At 46.2% G+C, this 20203-nt stretch overlaps 1 protein-coding gene across 3 annotated transcripts in view; it reads left to right on the top strand.

The window, feature by feature from the left end:
- The window catches only part of DNAH9 (dynein axonemal heavy chain 9), a 402358-nt gene that overhangs the window by 210876 nt on the left and 171279 nt on the right, over positions 1 to 20203 (top strand). For all 3 annotated transcript variants that reach the window (XM_075119375.1, XM_048817608.2, XM_075119376.1), the window contains 3 exons: positions 1194 to 1454; positions 10544 to 10969; positions 14393 to 14512. In XM_075119375.1, coding sequence (XP_074975476.1) covers positions 1194 to 1454; positions 10544 to 10969; positions 14393 to 14512 — 807 coding nt within the window. The remainder of the gene's footprint in view (positions 1 to 1193; positions 1455 to 10543; positions 10970 to 14392; positions 14513 to 20203) is intronic.

Below are 20203 nucleotides of genomic sequence, written 5' to 3'. Positions count from 1 at the left end.
CCTAGCACAACAGGCTACTGCTCCAGAACCAGGGATCCTAGATGCTATAATTAATTAATTAATACAATGTAAGTTTTCAGTCACCTACCAGTGGGATCCTGCTCAGAACAGCAACTGGACCTTATGATGTGGGCATTGGTTTCCAGTTGTATATTCCATGTCCACAGGATAGTGGAGGGAGCCAGGGCTGGCGAGAGCACCCTGCTGGCTGTATCTTTCCTGGGATTGACACTACTCACACGCCAGCAGCCCAGGGTGGCCAGGATTGCCCCCAGTCTGTGTTCCCGGCAGCTTGGAGTAAAGGATAAAGGACTGCCCAACAGCATTGTCCTGCTAGCACTAGGAGCTATTGTTCTGCTGAGCTTCTTGGGCTTCACTCCCTTTGTGGATGGTGCAACCTTATGTTCCTCTGCTCTCGCTCACCCTTCTCAGGGAGTCAGGGCAGAGGAGGGAGGAAAGGGGAGAGCTGAGGAGGAGCCTTACCAGCCACCTCTCTCTCCAGCCGTGGCGGTGGTAGACCTGGGAGAATGGGAGACCCAGGGGGGAAGGCAGCAATTTATTATTAGTGGGAAACGCCTAATAAGAGGGAGACCCAAAGCCATGGGGAGTGATGCCTCAGGGAGAGCGTCTCAATGGGGTAACCTCTCTGAGGAGCCAAAAGAGGTGCCCTACAGAACACTGTCAGGAGAAGAGGCGCAGTCCTCCTCTCCCCAGAGAGTCTGGGGAGGGCTGCTGGCCATTCTCTGACACCCCCCCGGGGAGGGGGCCACAAGCACACAGCAAGAGGCAGGGGGAGCCAGGGCCATTTGGCTGTGTGGCGAGAATCCAGTGAAGCCTGTTTAGTGAAGCATCTGAACTTTAGGGTGTTCACCTAAAGCTTGGGCTCCTCTCCTCGTTGTGGACAAGTGGGTCTGCTCAGCTCTTTGCCTCAGTGGGGCAGTGATTTACCTGTTCCTCCTGCAAAGAGCTGCAGGGTTTCTCGCACCTTCCTCTGGAGCAGCTGGTGCTGGCCACTGCTGGAGATGAGCTATGCGACTGGATGAGCCATGTGGCAATCCGTGCATTGCCCTTTCCCCGGCTGCGGCCCATCCACCATCCATTTACTGCACTCTCTTGCTTATATAATTCTTCTCCACATGCTTCACTGGAGCCTGCTGGGTTCACGCCCTTCCTGTGTGCTTCTCCCACTGTAGGTAGATGGCCTGAAAGCCAAGCTGGCAGCCCAGGAAGTTGAGCTGAAGCAGAAGAATGAAGATGCTGACAAGCTGATTCAGGTGGTTGGTGTGGAGACGGAGAAGGTGAGCACGGAGAAAGCCATCGCTGATGAGGAGGAGCAGAAGGTGGCGCTGATAACCCAGGAGGTCAAGCAGAAGCAAAAGGACTGCGAGGAAGACCTGGCTAAAGCCGAACCAGCCCTTGCCGCTGCCCAGGCAGCTCTTAACACACTCAATAAGGTATGGGGCAAGCATCAGGGCACTCACAGTATCTCCTGCTGTCTGAGCCAGCACAGTTACGATTGGATTGTTGGAGACATAGCCCCATAAGGGCCTTGCCTCTGAGGTCAGCCATCACAGCTCACCATGCAAGGGAATCACAGGCGGGTGTACACATGCTGGAGCCCAAGTTCCTTTGCGTCTGTGCTATGTGCTCCTTGTTCTGGGGCTGTTTGGTCCCTGGTATAACTCAGAGCCATCTCCAGGCTGCTGTAAGTGACACCTGCTTATTGGCCATGGGAAGCAGAGAATAGCTGGAGTTCTTGTGCTCTGACTACACACCCCTCTGCCTTTGGCCCATTCCACGTCGCTCTCCCTGCCCCACCAGGGCCAGGAGCGGAGCCGACGCACGGCCGCTCCACCGGCATATGGTGGTGCCAATTCAGATATTCCTCAGGCAGAGGGGAAATTCCAGTCCCCCCTGCCTGGTAGTGGTCCCCACTCATCCACCCCTCCTCCCACAGGGACCCGGGTCTCCGTTGGCAGGGCAGTCTCCCCTTTCTCTTATCCATGCTGCAAGTGCTGCCAGGAATTGAGTTCTCAGAGGACTCCCTGCTCTCTGCCATGCAGTAACAAACTCCCTGGGCTCCAGGGCACAAAACCACTCACTGAACTTTGGCCCAGCGGCCCCATATTGGTACAGAGGGGCCGCTGGGTTAGATTTCAGTGGAATTGCAGTCAGGCAGCTGGAGCGATGCACTGGACTGCTCCCACAGCAGGTGTACTGCTGTAAAGTACTCGGGCTGTGGTGCTAAAGCCCTGGAGGGCAGCAGGGGGACAGGGACATTCCTGGTACTCCTCAGGGGCTGCTATTTCTCTCCTCTCCATGGCCCATCTTGCTGCCCGAGCAGCATAATGGAGCAGAACGCAACAGAGCACTGGCCCTGTGTTTGCAGAGGTGGAGTGTGGGGAGGTGGTAGAATCTCCTTCCTTAGAGGTTTTTAAGGTCAGGCTTGACAAAGCCCTGGCTGGGATGATTTAACTGGGAATTGGTCCTGCTTCGAGCAGGGGGTTGGACTAGATGACCTTCTGGGGTCCCTTCCAACCCTGATATTCTATGATTCTATGAGTGAGGTGCATAATGGAGGGAGATGGGGCTAGGGCTGCATATGAATGGGCCAGGCACCAGGGCCTGGATTGATCAGGGGTGAGGAGGGCCAGGCATGAGGGTCTTGCTGCAGAGCTTCCAAGGACTAACTTATACTTCAGTCATCAGGAGCGCAGGCAGGGGGCAGGAGCATGGTTGTCAGGAGTAGCAGGGTGCAGAAAGCATGCAGGTACTGCTGGCCAGTTAATTGTACATCAGCAGCTCAGACGACTGCTAGCAAAGAAAGGTCTGGCCTGGCAATTGATCATGAGGGAGGGAGGGATGCTATCTGTGTGGGAGGCACCACCTACTGTGTACCTGGAGAACAGCAGCAGATTTCAGCCACTAGACACTGCCCTCTGCCACTGAGCGTTTTATACCTTATTGTTTATATTATCGTAGCACCTAGGAACACACAGCATTGTGCCTGCCGAACTCCTGCATGGGAGCTGCCATGCAAATCAATTACCATAGCAGCCAGCAGGTGGCATGGCCTCCACTTTGGCTAACACACCAGAGATTGGGCCACCAACCTTCAGAGCTAAAAGCATAAGCTGCTACAACCTGCACCATGGCTCTCTACCTGGGGCTGTAACAGATTCATATCCTCCATGGATTGTGCACAGAGAGGGATCTGGAACACATCCTCCCCCATGGGACAGAGCACCCTTGAGCACACTAGTCTTGCTTTCTCCCAAGGCAAGCTGCTTTTGTCACCATTTCTGCCAATCCTTGTCTTGCTTTGCTCCATGATGACTCTCATGGATCAGGCTGCTGGCAAGGGATGAGGCCTGATCTTGTTGCAATTGCTGTAACATCTCATTTAATTGAAAAGATGTTATCAGCTCTAGCTGTTTGCTCCCAGGTTATTTCTATGCAAGTGCACAGTCAGCACAGCAGGAGCTGTAAGACACCTGAAATACCGATTAGATGTGTTTTATAATCCATCTACTTTGTGTGATTTTTCTCCAGTTCACTTAAAACAGAACATTTTAGCTGGAGTTTCAAACTCTTATTATCCTGGTAAAATTTTGCACAAAACTCATAAAACAGCCTTGCCTGGGAGGTAACCGTGGCTGTCAGGAATGCTGCCAGTATTTCATTCTACACCAAGTTTAGAGTCGCTCCTCTGTTACTTCATGCTTGAGCTCACAGGCTACACAGTGCAGGAACTGTGACAGCAGGGCTATTCCGTGGCTTCAGCTTGTGTCTCCCCCATGCCCAATCAGCACAGTGCAGGATGTCTCCAGATAACTGCCCCAGGGCTGAAGGGATGGGCGCTGTAATTTGTAATGTTCAGTGCTGTATGTGTCAAACGCCTTTGTGATACTTGTACAATCTGAAATGTACAGTGGTGGCCTCTCCACTCTCTCCAGGAAGAGTTTTCTCTCCCTAAGTCCCTTTAAAAGGTAACCAGAAAGAGCCCAACACAGCCAGAACTGTGTAGGTGAAGCTTTGTATGGCCGTTTGCGCCCCAGCCCAGCTCGCAGCGTCAAGCACGTGAGTGCTGAGGATGTGCTGTCTTAACACGCCAGGCCTAGCTCCCTGACTGCATTGGTCCAGTTGGAGAAGTTGAGACACGGAGGTTGAGTGTCTTTCTCAAGATCACACAGCAAGTTAGCACTAAAGTCATAGGTGTGACACCCCCCGCCCCCTTTAGGATAATTGTACCCTGGGCCACCAACGCAGATCGTCTATGCAGCAGGGTCGGTTAGGGCCCCTGACCCCCTTCCTGTGCCAGGCAGGGTTTGCAAGAGCAGAAAAGGGGAAATGGCCCCAAGTGTCCCGCGAGTTGGATCACTCAAGGTGCAGTGAGCATTTGCTGCTTGTGTTCACTCTGCTTGTTTGTGTTCTCCCCTCCTTCCCCCCGCCAGCATCTGGTCTGGACTATTAGACTGTATGCTGTTTGGAGCAGGGACTGACTGTTTACTACCCTGTATGGCACCTGGCACAATGGGGCCCAGTTCTCGGATGGCTCCTCAGCATTACTGCAGTAGACGTGATGAAGACAGGAGCTTGGAGCACACTGTGTCCATGGTACTCCTCTCGCTGCTTTTTCCCTTTCGCCTGCCCCCGCGGGTGCTTGTGGTGCAGACAGATAAGGAGCTGGGCAATATATCCTAGACACAGAACTTACAGAGAACAGTTACAAAGGCCCACCCTTGACCCTCAGCAGGCACGTCTTTTGGCAGGAAGGTTCCTAAGGCGGGGGATGGGGGATCCCAAAGTGGATTGTTTTGAGGTAAGGGATTTCTTCCTTCACCACTCCTTGTCCCTTCCCCATTACTGCCTGCTAACCCCAAATGTCTTGAGACTGGGGAGAGAATCAGGATCTGGAATGGAGAATTGGTCACCTGCTGAATCCATTCTGGGACTGATCGCTGCCACCTCCACCCGTCCTGAGCCGAGTGCTGCAGGTCTCTCTGTCAGCCTTGCTGAGTCCAGGTAAAGTCATAACAGCTCAGTGCAGTGTCTGTTCATATTTAATCTGCTCCTAAGAATTTATTGTTCAACAAAGCTTTGGAAGTTGTCTTCTGGAGCCAGACGCTGAAAGGCACCGGGCACTCCTGCTAAGCACCCTCACCTCCTTGACATCACTGGGAAGGGAGGGCACTCAGCACCTATCAGGAGGCACTCAGCATCTTGCAGGATCAAGCCTCTGGTGCATGGGTAGAAGAGAAGTGTCCAGGTCCATTGCACAGGTCAGAATTGCCTCCATATCTGCAGAACAAGAGGCACAACCCAAATGTGTCAGTTTAGGGAACAAATTTTCCAGGTGATTGCCATTCAGGAGAGGCATAGCAACATTTTTGATGTGTCTGCTTCGGTTCCTGGGCCTGGAAACAAACAACAACACAGGGAAAATATTTACCCCTTCATCAATTTTAGTTTCCTGCTGACACTGTAGAGTAACTCATTCGAGAAGGCTTGGAGTTTCTAGAGACCTGTGAAGCAGTGTTTCCAGAGTGCCAGAAGTCATGTCCTTCTTTCACCTGCTGCTCCAAGATGCTTCTGAGAGCTTGATCTGTCCGCTGACATGAAGAATCAACTCTCCTGACGTGTTCATACCGACCAGTAATATAGATGTATTTATGTTCTACTGTTAAATGCAGCAGTAATGGATGAAGCCATAAGTAACACTGTAGAGTAGAAGGCAATAAGAAATATAGATGGTCTGATAGTGAGAGGCTAATAGTAATTGTTTGGATACATTTCCTTTCCCTTTATGGCCAGGTGCCTCTGGCTCATTTTCAGTCAGCAAATAGCTACAGGAGAACAATCGCCATGTCTGCGCAATGCCTGTGCCTTGCTGTACGCGGACAATGCAGTGCAGCACAGGGGGTGAGTTCAGGATGGCCAAGGTACAGATGAAGCCTCCCCATTAATCCCCAGCAAAGGATATGTGACATCACCCAGCCTGTAACTGCACGAGCTCCGCAATAGAGCCGAACAGAACAGCCCAACTATTCCCGAGGCACATTCCAGCCTCTTCTATTGCTCTGTGGGAAAAGTGGGCTCAGGTAGACGAGTGGGATTCCCTGTTCGCTGGATGATGGGCATCAGGTGCATTACAGCTGTCTTCCTGGAAAGAGACACCCGCCCCATGCTGTATGGTGTCACATGTCCTTTACTGGGAACTGGTAGGGAGACACCATCAGTATCTTTGCATAAGCCATGAGTCCCACGCTCCTGGCAGGACAAGGAGCCCAGTAAAGTATGTGGCAGCTGGCAAGGTGGGAAGTGGGAGAGTTAGAAACCTTTAGGGAAGGTCAGAACTGAGGATATTTGTGTAACAACTGCTTCCATTGATTTTGGGGGCTTTCTTAGTGTGGACATGCTGTTAGGATGGAATACACAACAAATTACGAAATGTATTTAGCAAGGAACCCCCCTGCATGGCTGGCAATCATGTGGCTGCCAAAAGCATCAGCGGTGCGATAAGATCACCAGTGATAGAAACTGGCTATGCAGTCAAACCACCTTAAGGCCCTAGCTAGAGACCAATGCGGGTAGTGCTCGGTAGGCAAGTGCTCGGTAGGCAAGGAGGCTGTCCCTTTGGGATTTGCCATGATGATGATATTGACTTTCTAGGACCATGGGGAACTCACAGGCAAAAATGGGAAGACAATTAAGGTGGTAACAGGCTTGTTAACCTCTACAGTGTAACAACATTACAGTCTATATTTTTCCCTAGTAACTCAGAGTCAGGGGCTCACTCCCCGCAGCGGCGGGATGCATGTCCCCGGTGACAGGAAAGTCCTGCTGCTGAACATGATGGCATGTGCTCTTGCAGCCTCACATTTCTACTCCAGCTGTGGAATGTTTTCACTAATTTAGAGTTAAAAAACCTGAATCCTGTGGGTTTGTAGTCTCAAAACTGATGTCTTTGTTCTTAACAAGCCAATACATGAAAGCATTCGATTTCAGAAAGACTTTGCTAAAAAAGGGATTATTCAACTCTCATGAATGTGGAAGTGTTGTTAGGACGATTTCTTCCAGGGATCAAACTGACTGTGGAGAGGGTTGGTGGGGTGCGGGGGGGGGGTGGTGGTATAAATTCCATTTTAAATATGATCTATGGGCTGGGGTATAAGTGTAGGACTCTATCTGCTCCTCAGTCTGCAGAGGGCTCTCTCATTGTTGCCAGAGGTTGTTTCTCACAAAGATCAAAGACAGCATATGGTCTTTATCTATTTATTGTAGGGTTTTTTACTACTGCCTATCACCACTGTATCTGAATTGGCTTTAGCAAAGTCCCTAGCAAAATTATGCCATCATTAATTCATAGAGAGTTTTAACCAGATGATACCAAAGTGAATATAATAATAATAATTAATTAAAAATGATTAATTGTATTTTGTAGTATCATTCACTATTTGACAGGTACTTCCCAAACACATAACATTGTATATACCAATTATACATTTTACCCCTGTGTTAATAAATCATGCTCCTCGACCTGAATATAGTCCATAAGTGTCTTCCATATACTATCAAATAAAACCTCTAGAAGTCTGTGTATTTCCCTCTCCTAGGACGCCACTTAAATCAAGATAGATTTCCCTTTCTGTTCTGTTATCGAAGAATTATCAATCCAGAGCTTAAAATAATCCTCTTTGTTGCCACTGAACTAATTTCTAACCATTCCGTTTTCTTCAAGGGACTGAGCAGCTCTGAGAGCAGTTAGTGTACATGCTGCCGAAAGGATTTAGCTCTTTCTGTAATTTTAGTATTTTAAGCTTTTCTTTTTGTCTTTCCCTGTTAAGTGGCGAGATGAATGTACAACAATTGACTCGTGCCTGGTCATATATAGGCACTAAGCAAGGTGCAGTCCCTGGTCCCTGCTGCTTTTTTGCACTTGTGCTGGTGCCATTGGCAGTGTCTATTACACACAGGATAGATTTTTAAGGTATTGAGTTGGTGGGTGGTTCTGGGGGCAAAAGCCGCATTATTGTGGATTATGCAGACAGTGTCTTACTATTAGCTAATTATCAAGCTAAAACTATTCCCACCTCGTAGAAGAATGTGGAGGTCTTTATAGTAGTGTCTGTTTATAACTAAATCACTCCAAGGCAGACATGTCATAGAGTCTGAAACTCAGCAGTGGCCTGTGTCTATATGGGGGAGGTGCTCATTGAGCACCCCCACAGGCAGCATTGGGGCAGCCTCTGTCTGTGGAGCTCCTTGCTGGTAGAGAGTAGCTGGTACCAAGGCTTCTGTGGTCAGAAGGAAATGGCACTCACGCCCTTTGCCAAGGGGCTACACCCCTGCATACAGCAAACATCCAGCTGTCGTCACATCCTGCGTGTAACCTCATAATGGCCAGTTGCAGCAATGACAGGGGCTGCTGAAAGGACAGTGTTGGTCTTATTGCAGCCTATGCAGTAGCCACCCCCTGCTTCTAGACTGCCGCAAGCGCCAACAAAATGGTGATTTCAGAACACAGGTGGCCAAAGTGCCATCCATGCACCAAATGTCACCCCGGAGCTTGTGCCGTGCAGTCCATAGCAGCAGCCACTGTGAGTCTATGAGCCACCTATAGTACTGGGAAAGGCCTGTAGGTCCCTCCATACAATCCCATCTTGATTTGAACAGAGAAGCACATGGATCAAAATGGAGTGTAGAAGCTGGGAGCTGCAGTCTGTGAAGACAGTCTGCTCCATTGTGTACAGATGTGTGGTGATCTTGGCTAGTAGCTAACATTTGGGCCCCTCCAGTGCATAGGAAAATGGTACATCTGGAAAGCTGCATATTCAGGGTCTCCGTGTGGAGATAGGTGCAGCTCTAGTTAGAGCTCCCTTACTAGAGGGGCTTTCCTCTTTCACTGATGCATGGCTGTTGGGAGTGCTGAAAAACAAATGTATCTAGTTTACGTCAACCCCCTAGCATGTCTCTCTCCTGCTGCTGTGCCTGTCATGCTGTTGCAAATGTCAGAATGCAGCTGTCGGTGCCAATTTAGGAGTTGGTTTGTTGAATCTGAGCAAAGAGCTCAATGGGAAGCCCATCTCTCAGCCTCTTTGTACCTCTCACATGTGCCTCTGCCTCCAGTTCACGTACAAAGTGAATGTTCTCCACGGATATGAGATGTCTGTGCAGTTGGAGAGGGTAACCCGAGCAAACATACAAATAAGCTAGGAAAGCAGGCATCTCTGCTGTAGAGCACAGCTCATTCTGTCAGGGATTCCATGTTTGGTGGGTGTCAGCACAAAGCCTGTGTTTTCTCTCTGCTGGGTATGACAGATCCTTGGCAGAATAGCTAATTAGGCCTAACTCCAGGCCCTGCTGAATACGTGCCTCCCCCATGGTGCCTGTACTGTGTCGAGCAACAGCTCTGTGCAGAATGATCCCTGGTACACCAGCAGCACAGGGTGGTTGTGCAGTCATCATTTCAGGCTCAAACTTTCAATACCATCGAATGGATGTGGGCTCCCGGTTCCCGTCAGAATTAGGCAACTTTGGAAATCTTAGTGTCAGTTTTTCTCTGTATCTGAATGGGTTGGATGTTTCAGATACAAGGAGAACCAACATCACGCTTCCCCCCAGTGCTCTTACAAAACCAGGACCTTTTCTGAGTTTCAAACGAACTGAGTTGAGCATTTTTTTAGTTGTGGTGCCCCTCCCCCCTTCTAACGCCAAGCATTCAAAAATGATGAGTCAGGAGCCTAACATTCATAATTATTGGTTAATAAGTAATAATTTTTAAATAATATTTTGGATTCTTACTCTTTCCCTCTGCATTCTGAGCTGTTAGGTCACACTGGGCTTCACATTCCCAAGCTTTCCTCTGCACCCAAACGGCTACAATCTAACTTTTAAAAAAGGGAGCTGATGTCTGGCTGGGGAGCCCAGCCCATAGAGGAGAGTGGGGACAGGAGGTACCTGAAATACAACTTTGATGAGGCACCACAGTGCCACTTCCAAATCAAAACATTTTGGTTTTCAACCTAGGGAGGGACTGCCATTTCTCTGTTGTTTCTGACTAGGAATTGATATTAGCAGGATAAACAGAATTCAACACAGTTAGTATAACACTGAACTAAAGTTAGTGAGTTTCAGGCGGACAGCAGCCCCATTGATCTGCATTCTGAATTAAAAGTTGTTTTTGAAAGCCCATCTCTATATGAAGATAATTGGCTAATTTCATGAAGCATGAAGCTTTTTGTTGTCATATTCATATGGGATAAATCTGCAATAATTGTGCATTTTTAATGGCCTGAGAATTAGTTGAAGTGCTGAAGGGACACGACTGATGCACATGTAACAAACCAGTGGAGGCTGTGGTGCCACTAGGGGGTTTCGTTGCTTTACGTTGGATGAGTCATAATATTTAAAATTCAGAGTGCTGCTTCAGGCTTCAAAGCTACTCCCTCAGATTGATAACTTGGGAGCCCGACTCCATTAGTGGCTAAGTAAAAAGAAAACCCATTCATTTTCACCTAACAACCTTGTTTTCCCTTTTCAGAACAATCTGACAGAACTGAAGTCATTTGGATCACCGCCTTCTGCTGTCAGCAATGTCACTGCTGCTGTGATGGTACTCATGGCTCCAGGTGGAAAGGTTCCCAAGGACAGGAGCTGGAAAGCAGCTAAGGTTTCCATGGCCAGAGTAGATGGTTTCTTGGACTCCTTAATCCACTTTGATAAGGAGAATATCCATGAGAACTGTCTCAAAGCTATTCAGCCGTACTTACAGGATCCAGAATTTAACCCTGAGTTTGTGACCTCCAAGTCCTATGCAGCTGCCGGTCTCTGTTCTTGGGTCATAAATATTGTGAGGTTCTATGAGGTGTACTGTGATGTAGAGCCCAAGCGACAGGCTCTGAACAAAGCCAACGCAGAACTGGCTGCTGCGCAGGAGAAGCTGGCTAACATCAAAGCCAAAATTGCTGTAAGTTTAAGACACATGACACATGCATGCACTTCACTGGGAGCTGCCACTGCTCAGTGGGAAACCCTCAGCATCTGGAAGGGCTTCTTTATGGTACCTTGTATTTCTGAAAGAGTGGATTTGAGGATTGGGCAGATTGTGGTCCTTTATCTGGTCTTGCTAGACTTTTGGAGACTTCCCTGCTTTCTAGAGAAGGGCGCTTAGCTCTGTTTCAGGTTTGCTTCTTCCTCAATAGAAAGGCTCAGTATTTACCTCTCATTATTCTCGCCTAAACTGTTAGAATTATTATCAAGCATGAGTTTGGAATGCCCTTTTATCACACACCACACCACATATGTTCTATATCTACTACATATATTACAGAAAACAAAAACTGGAGAAAGTTTTAGAGAGCTTTTTAAAAAAATGTACTAGGACTGTTTTTCTTCTCTTGTCTCCAACACACCACCTGTGCCCTTGTTAAATTTTGCAAGAAGACAACTCCACTTTAGTAAGACGCAAAAGAACTGTCAAAGCTGGGCTTCTAACTGGGATATTTTATATTCCATCTCCATTTAAACTTTTGTCACTCATTAAAAATCCAGGAAAATCCCTGAGCAAAAAACTTTGTTAAAAGACAGAGAGATGGTTAAAAATACATTTTAATAGAGAGCAGCTCCCACCCCACTTCTTCCTCAGAATTATCCTTCCATTCCAAAAATTCCATACCCTTTAAAAATCCTTACCATTGAAAAGTCTGGAAGTGAGCCTAGAAGGTAAAGTATACAGCCAGTCCCTGGCTCCTATAACCCTGCATCACTCATTATCACCCCATCCAGCCTACACACCACAAATCTGCAAATTTGCAAATTTCAAAAGAACATATTCCTGGGTAGTTATGGAATCCTATTTCTTGTTCAGAAGATACTTCGTCAATATGCTATAATACTACACCATAACGCATTACAAAAAATCTGTGTGTTCTAGTTGCTACACCAATCGTTAATTGAGATAAAAATACAAACTTGCAAGGTGTACCAACCCACAGTCCCTTGTAATGGAAACACCTCGTAACATCAAACAGAACAATTATTCCAATGTAATTAATAAAAAATACTTTTGTTTCACCAAAACATTACACTGTTCGAAAACATAATACTCTGATATTACTTAATGCATCCAGAGGATTAGTACCTTTGAAATCCTTGCTACCCCTTCAATTCAAAGTATATAAAATCTAGAGCCATCTCTGATAATTTCACTGCCTGCAGATCAAAACAAGGAGCACCCTTCACTGTTGTTTTATTTACACTTTTTCAAGTTTGAGCTTTTTTTAAAGATGTAGGATTTTTGCAGAGAAAGTGCAACCGTGTTGGTGTATTAGTAATACTCCACTGAAACATGCTTTCAACCTTAACTTTTTAAATTACTTTTTATTTGCATATGTACAATGCTATGCTATTAAATGTGTAGTATAGTAATATATACCTATACAATCATGTTTATAGGTGAATGCTGATATTTTACCAGACTTTCAACTGGCATAAATTGGTGTAGCTCCACAGATTTAAATAGAATTATGCCTGTTGAGAATCTGGCCTGCCTAGTGGCATGGTGCTTAAATCCATATTTTGGTCGAATGAAAATGACTTGATTTTCAAAAGTACAGAGCACATGTAGCTCCCATGTGCTGCAGTGCTCAGAATTTCTGAAAAAAATATGATGCATATATCCACACGCACACATATCTGTCATTATAAAACATTTAATAGTGTAGCATCTGTGTGTATTTAAACAGAGATATACACACATAAATATGAAAATATATATACACCTATACATATAGATGGAAGATGTATATGAAAATATTCTAACAATATTTTAGTTATATGGCTTAATGCCAAGCTAGTTTGAAAGAGACTGTATTTTATATGGGCACTGGCAACTGAGAGCATAGTTACAGAGGCCACTACAATAATCCCTATTCCATATTCAAGTTTATTTCTAGTGCATTGTTCAAACAGTGTTAAAATGATTTAAAGGCATTTAGCCTTAAGATGTTTGTGCTGGGTGCAGATAAAATCAATGATTAACTCTGGTTCTCTTATCTCAGAAGTGAAAGATTCCAGCACCCTTGGGAGCAGTTAGAGTTTGTCTTAGAGCAGAGCGTGACCAAATCTGTGTGATGAATCCTCCTCAGCTAGCAGCACGGCTGCAATGAGACCCTGCAGATTTTGGTTCCCTCTGTTCTTCCTCCAAAATGTTGGCTCTTCTTGGATGTGGCCCAAGTGTAGAAACCTCCCAGCTGGACCGGAGTGTGTATTGGCCCCATTCTCCAGTACAGCGGGGAGGGTTGGTACCCCACTCTGGAATGGAAAGTCCTAAGGCACTCTCAGAAAGGACCTCCCTCAGTAGGAGAAGGGTAATTGTAGCAGCTCCTTGGTCACTCTCACTCCTGGCTGCCGGATCATAGAATCATAGAAGATTAGGGTTGGAAGAGACCTCAGGAGGTCATCTAGTCCAGATGCTTTATACTCCCTTATGTCCGACTGACATCCAGCATTTAGAATGTCCCTTGGGGCTGTGAACAACAAGCATAACTTGGAGCAGCCTTCAGGAGCAGGCCAGCACCAGAATGCACACAACATCAGGAAAATGCAAAGGTTGCTAAAATCCACTTTTGCGCTTCTTCCTCCTGAGCTACACTAATTACTGCTTGGCCAGAGCTCAGGACCCCGCCCACCATCTTTAGTCAGCCTGTGATCCCCTCCCTTAGTCCAAAATCATGTCACTGCAGTGCCCAAGATAAACAGCCTTTGCACTGTCTGTCCACAGTCCTTTGCAAATTATGTGGCCTGTCACATAAACGGAGTTCCCCAGCATGCTGCTCCTCCCATGCCCTCTCACGCTGTTCTGCAAAGGCCTGATCCAATGCCCCTGGAAGTCAATGGAAGGACCCCAACTGACTTCAGTAGACATTGGATTCGATCTAGGGCTGCCAACTCTGACTGAAGCTATTCCAGGAGATTTTTTTTTTTACAACCTGACATAATGTCATTTTCTTAAAATATCCTATTAAAATCTCCCAGATTGTTTTCAGTAGTCACTGGGAGATTGATGCCAATTCCAGGAGACTCCAGGCCAATCCTGGAGGGTTGGTAACCCTAATTGGAGCCTAAGTGGTGTATCCTGCTGGTGCTGAGGGTCTCCTACAAGTGGTCAGCACAATGCATGTTGCAGGCAGTGCTTGCAGTCTGAGACCCAGACATGAGTGCTCTGTGCAGGAATCCTTCCTTCTCTCATTGCACTGGCCATTCAGAATAGTAGTGAGAGAGGCTAGCTAGTGTCACCCCTGCAGAGACACACGCAGTGACAGCAGATTTTGTCGGAGTCTCGTAATGAAAAGGGTTTTGCTGAAGATGTTCTGATTTGTTTCATCAACAGCACCTTAATGAAAACCTAGCAAAGCTCACAGCCAAATTTGAGAGGGCTACTTCAGACAAACTGAAATGTCAGCAAGAAGCTGAAGCTACAGCATGCACCATCTCGCTTGCAAATCGACTGGTGAGTATCAACAGCTGGAACTTTATCATAGCAATGGAAGTTGTCAGGTGCTATGGAGATGTATACTATAAGAACACAGTACATTGCATCTTGTAACATTTCAGAATGTATGATACTTCCTGCATAGCTGCAAACTTTAGTCATGAAAACAATTTTACAGTACTTCCTGTACTAATGATGTGGCAATTCCCATAACTCTCTGTATACATCTGGGTATGTTCTATGCACATTTGCATTTCCAATATATGGAACATATACAATGATAGAGGCACAGCCTCTTATCTCTCTCATTTAATTTTCTGAGCAGTTAGTGATAGATCAGAACTGCAGGACTAAAGACAAGATGCTAATAAGACAAGAGCTGTATTTGCTTCTCCATGTAATGATATATTGAAAAGCACATGAACATTTTAATATTTTTTCCAGTTTTAAAAATTAATAGAAATGATTAATAAAGAGTAATAAGAGGAAGAAAGTGGTAAAGCATAAAGGTGCTTATGTGGCCTCCTGCTCCAGTCATGTCTGAGCGCTTGCAGTCTGGGTTTAATTTATCTTCTCAGCACCCCTGGGAGGCAGGGCCGTGCTGTTATCCCCATTGCCGAGATGGGGAGCTGAGGGAAAGAAAGACTAAATGGCCTGCCCGGGATCACACAGGAAGTATGTGGCAAAGCAGAAACTTGAATCCTGGTTTCCTAAATCACTGCCCTAAGCACTGGACCATTCTGAGCATTTACTCACAAGGAGTGTTTTGCAGGGGGGAGCGGGATGGCACAAATCACTTCCCTTCCCCCGTTCTGCAGCAAGGGGGAACCAGCTACACGCTATCCCTTACGCAGGGTTGCAGTGCAAAGTGACAATCTAGTCCTAACACAGCAATAGCTGCTATTATTAAGCTCTATTTTTAGCCCCATAACTTTGGGTTAGAAAGCTCGTTTGTGCTGAAAATTGCCAGATTAACTCGGAAGGCAAAGGAGAATGTGTGTTCAAAGTTGGAAGAAAAGTCATGAAACTGTTTTTGAGTTACAAGTCGTTTAAAAATTATCCTGAGTTGAAATGTTGGCCTTTGTCTCATGCCTCTTTGTTCGCCTTAGCTGACAAGCAGCTGGTCACTACTCCTTCAAATAGTTAAATCTCCTTTTCACCTCAGGCATGGGTTATGTTTGAAAAAAATACATTGTAATTCAGCAAAGCTGTTAATGATTTTGGATGTGGTGATTCTGGGGTCTGTTCCTGTTCCCTTGGAGGTCAGTGTAAATTGTGTTGCTATTACCTTCGGTGAAAGCAGGACTGGGCACTATGAACCTGATCCAAAGCCCTTGGAAGTCACTGGAAAGACTCCTGCTGACTTCATTGGGATTGAGCTCTATAGGTGTGGCTGGTTGCAGCTGAAAAGGACATGCAGGTATTTCTGTAGGGGAGAGCTGAAACACATCGTTCTGTAGTTCAAATGGCTGGAAGCCGATGTTGCTAGAGCATGAGGACCCCAGTCCTGGCTGTGCCGCAGAGGTGGTGTTTGCTCCAGGCTTCATTTCACAGCAGCATCGAGGAGATGGTTTAGGGGGCTAGCCTGGGATGCAGAAAACTTGCACTCAGGTCCCTGCTCCACCATACACCTGCCTATGTCAGCTATTTAAACCCAGGTTTGTAAAGGTCTTTAGGCACCTACAGATGTAGATAGGCACTGAGTAGGGTTTTCAAAAGCTCCTGGTTGCCTAACTCCCATTTAAATCAATTGGATTTAGGTACCTAGGTGCTTTGAAAAATGCTTGCGTCTTTAGGCGCCTGCATAGATGTAAAAATTGGGCCCTCGGTCTCTCTGTGCCATATTTGTTCAATGGGAATAACAGCATTTTCCCCTCTCCTGTGGGTGCCATGAGGGTAACTGCATTGAAGACTGTGAGGTGCTCGGATACTGTGGCAAGGGGGTGCCAGATGAGCACCTGAAACAGACAGTCCCGTTCTCAGGCTGAGGCTGATTCCTTTGTACCTGAAGAAAGAGAACATCTCATACTTCCAGAGTTCTAGGGTTAAATCTCACAAGCAGCTAGAAGGTTTTCTGAACATTTTGTTTAAATCCAGTAAGTATGTTTTGAAATGAAAAGACTTTCATAGAGCTCCTCTGGGAGCTTTTGCAACATGACTGTTTCTTTCCATCCTTCTGTGAGGATCAGGAGGTCTGGTTGAACAAGCTGTGAATTCTGTGTGCAGTTATGGGCTCTCGATGCATCTTTACCGAGTGGCAAACTCCATTTGGAAGGTGCAGACTTTTTTCTTCTCTGTTGTTCTTTCACCTCCATGTTGGACTGCAGTTCCAACAGGGGTAGTGGCAGAGGCCTAACAACAAAGGGCTGTTAAACCTTGCTTCTCCCCTATTCACAAAGGATGCACCTAGACAAAAGGAGAACTGGTTTGTCAAGGGAGGGATCGCCTTGGCAACAAAGTGAGCTGGCATGGGTCTGTGATCACCTGAGGAAGCAGAGCAAGATGTCCCCTGACAAAGGGGGCTGGAAGGTATAAAAGGGAGGAGCTGCTCTTCTGCATGCCCTTTTTCTCTAGCTCAAGAGAAAGGAGAAGTAGCCCAGCACGTAGGAGTCTGATGAGGGAACCCTGCCAACCTGCCTGAAACACAGATGGTCCCTAAGGACTCCCCGGGGAACCGGGAGCTAGTGAGGGGCACTGCAGTTAGGATGTTTGCTGTTTTCTAAATGCTCTGTGCTCTTTGAGTGTGTCTTGTGCTTTGAAGAGCAAGAATCTGTTGGCTGTCTCTGCAAAGCCTGGATGTGTTAAGCACTTACACCTACATGTGGCCCCTGGAAGAGGTAACCCTGAAGGCTCACATCTTGGGGTGGAGTTCTGCAAGGGGGTATTGAAGCTATGGGGGTGTCTGAAGAGCCAGCACTGAGTCCGGAGGTGAGGCAACTGGACAGCAGGTTCCAGCTCTGAGGAGTGGTGCTTGCCACAGAATATGTACCTCAGAAAGGTGCTAGGGACCCCACGTGGGATAGTGGTTTGGCTCTGTTCAGCCCCCAGAGCTGTAAAGCAGCTGGGTTCCCTCACAGCAGTCTAGTGAGCGGCCAAGAGCTCGATCAGAGCTGTGACACCCTCCATTTCCCCGCTGAAGTCACATTACACTCCACTGTTTGAAAATTTGGCAAGATTCAGTTTTTGAAGGCAGGAATGATACAATTATTCACCGCCCACATACAAAACTAACACGTTCTTCCTTTCAAGTATAAAGAATTGCACAGCCATTCACCCCAAGCTTCACTCGAATCCAAAACTACATACAGTTCTTTCCTCAGTAAACTCAATATGTAAACCTCCCAGAAAAGAAACCTAAAAATCCTGGCTCCAGCTCTGCCCTTACTTACACGTGTGATACATTAACTTCAGCCGAGTAATCCTGATTTCTACCAATGGGATTGAGAACAGAATCTGGCCTCCTATACGTGCACATCAATTGCATATATTGATCAGCTTGAAGTGCTAGTCTACAGTCATACATAACTGTAATCGGGAATAATGTTATACACCTTTCCTGTTAAACTGCACTGACAGAATTAGTCTCAAGAACCAACAACTGTAAGAGCTTTAACAAAATTCTCTCTCTTTACTTGTTGAATATGTTAACTGGTAATATTTCCAGTTTAGCAAAATGACTTGAAAGGAAACATTTTGCTTCTGAAATCAAGGAAACACAAATAATACATTTTAAAAAAGCAATTAAGAAAAAACCCTATCCTTGGGTCAGAGGTAAGGTGGTTGTTTATGAAGTGTGCATCTCCTCAATACTTGATAGTAATGTGTTTGTTGTGTAGGGTTTTTTTAAGTGATATGAAAGATAATAACATTGCTTTCTCTCATCAACTCTAACTGTTTGTAAATGAAGATTTTGTCTTGCGATTTTACTAAGCTTACAATAGTTAATCATTAGATTTGTATATATCTGCGAAATCTCATGCCAGTGGATGAGTTACGTTGGCTGTTGTGTTGTGTTGTAAAGAGGGCATAGAAATGGTGCCTTCCTTGTCAAACTGGGAGCAAAGAGGAGGTGCATCAGCAGCACTGGGAAAGGGCGATTCTAGTCTCACTATTTTTATTAGGAAACATTAGAGACAAAGGAATATTTCCAAAAAGACATGAGATCTCCTGCCATAGGGACATCCTACATTCCAGCAAGGAGACTTTGGGATCTTTAATTTCTCCTTCAGCTGACAGGAGTGGCTCTGGAGTCTCCACTCCAAAAATCTATGGTCAGGCCGGGGGCAGTTGGCAGTACCTCAGATTCTGTATGGGCAGCAACCCTTTATGGTCCAGGTGCTCCCGAGGGTGGGAACTGAGTAGTAGCACTGGTAACAATTCATTTAAAATCTCAGAGAACCATAACTATCCATATTAGGAAAATTGGCTCTCAGAGTTCATGTACGCCAAGTACGTGAAATAATTAAAACAAACAGTGAACGGAAGGTACTAGACACTTTCCCCATCATACTCTTCTTTGGCGTTATGCAAACTAGCATAAATGTTTCAGAGTAACAGTCGTGTTAGTCTGTATTCGCAAAAAGAAAAGGAGTACTTGTGGCACCTTAGAGACTAACCAATTTATTTGAGCATAAGCTTGAAGTGAGCTGTAGCTCACAAAAGCTTATGCTCAAATAAATTGGTTAGTCTCTAAGGTGCCACAAGTACTCCTTTTCTTTTAGCATAAATGTTGTACAGTTCCGTCTTTTCACCAGTGGGTGTCACTAGTAATTTCTAAATCTATTTCAGTATTTTATTTACAAAGAGAAAAAAGTTTATAGACGATTAGGTTTCAAGGCACTTGTCGAAGTCAATCATAGTGAAGCCAATTAAAACTGTAAGAAGAGAGCAGGAACAGTGAATAAGCATGTAGAATGGTGTTGTAATTAAGAGAGAGCTGGTGGAGTGCAGGGCTTTGTTTAGTGGCCATATGCAGGACATTTTTTGACTTCAGGCATTATATTTCTAACCAGGATTTTTTGTCCTGCCGGTCATTGTTGGGATTTACATGACATTGGACTAATACAGTTGAACTTAAAATGGTCCCTGCCCCCGTACAGCACGTTGTTGTGTTGAGGAACACAGGTTGTCCTAGCTTCCCATGTTTGCCAAGAGAAATACACTTGGAAACTAGCTTTGCATTGTCTGAAAAATAACAACACACAATGAAAGTGAGAAGGGGATGTAAATCTGGACTCTCAGCCTAGAAACTCAGAGGACTTAACTTTCCTGGCCATAAGGGTCTTCTGTCCTTTCCAGAATCCCTAAGAATTCCTCCGGACCATGCCTGTCCATCCTTCTGGCTGAGAGAACCGAGCTCCGGCTCCAGCCCCACCCGAGCCTGTCAAAGCCATGTCCTCAGGACGGGCTGGAAACAGGAAATTTAACCCCCTGGTGAAGCCACTAGATTGTGGCCTCCCATCCCTTTAAAAGAAAGTTAGCTCCCACTACTCTCTTCCCTGTGATCTGCATGCCCTTTTGGCTCCACCAAGGTGCTGCCTTCTCGGCTGGATAAAGATGCCCCTCCTATGACTTCCTTTATATGCTGATACAAGAAAGTTACGTGTTACTCTCCAGACATTGCTAGTTACCACCCTTCTCCTTGTACCTACTAGTTTGAACAAAACATCCTTAGCAGTTATCCTGTCATGCCATCCTTGCCCTAGAAGG

This window comes from Caretta caretta, chromosome 14 (genome assembly GCF_965140235.1).
Source record: "Caretta caretta isolate rCarCar2 chromosome 14, rCarCar1.hap1, whole genome shotgun sequence".
Classification (NCBI taxonomy): domain Eukaryota; kingdom Metazoa; phylum Chordata; order Testudines; family Cheloniidae; genus Caretta; species Caretta caretta.
The sequence above is the reverse complement of the archived record's forward strand: the minus strand, read 5'-3'. Positions and strand labels throughout refer to the sequence as shown.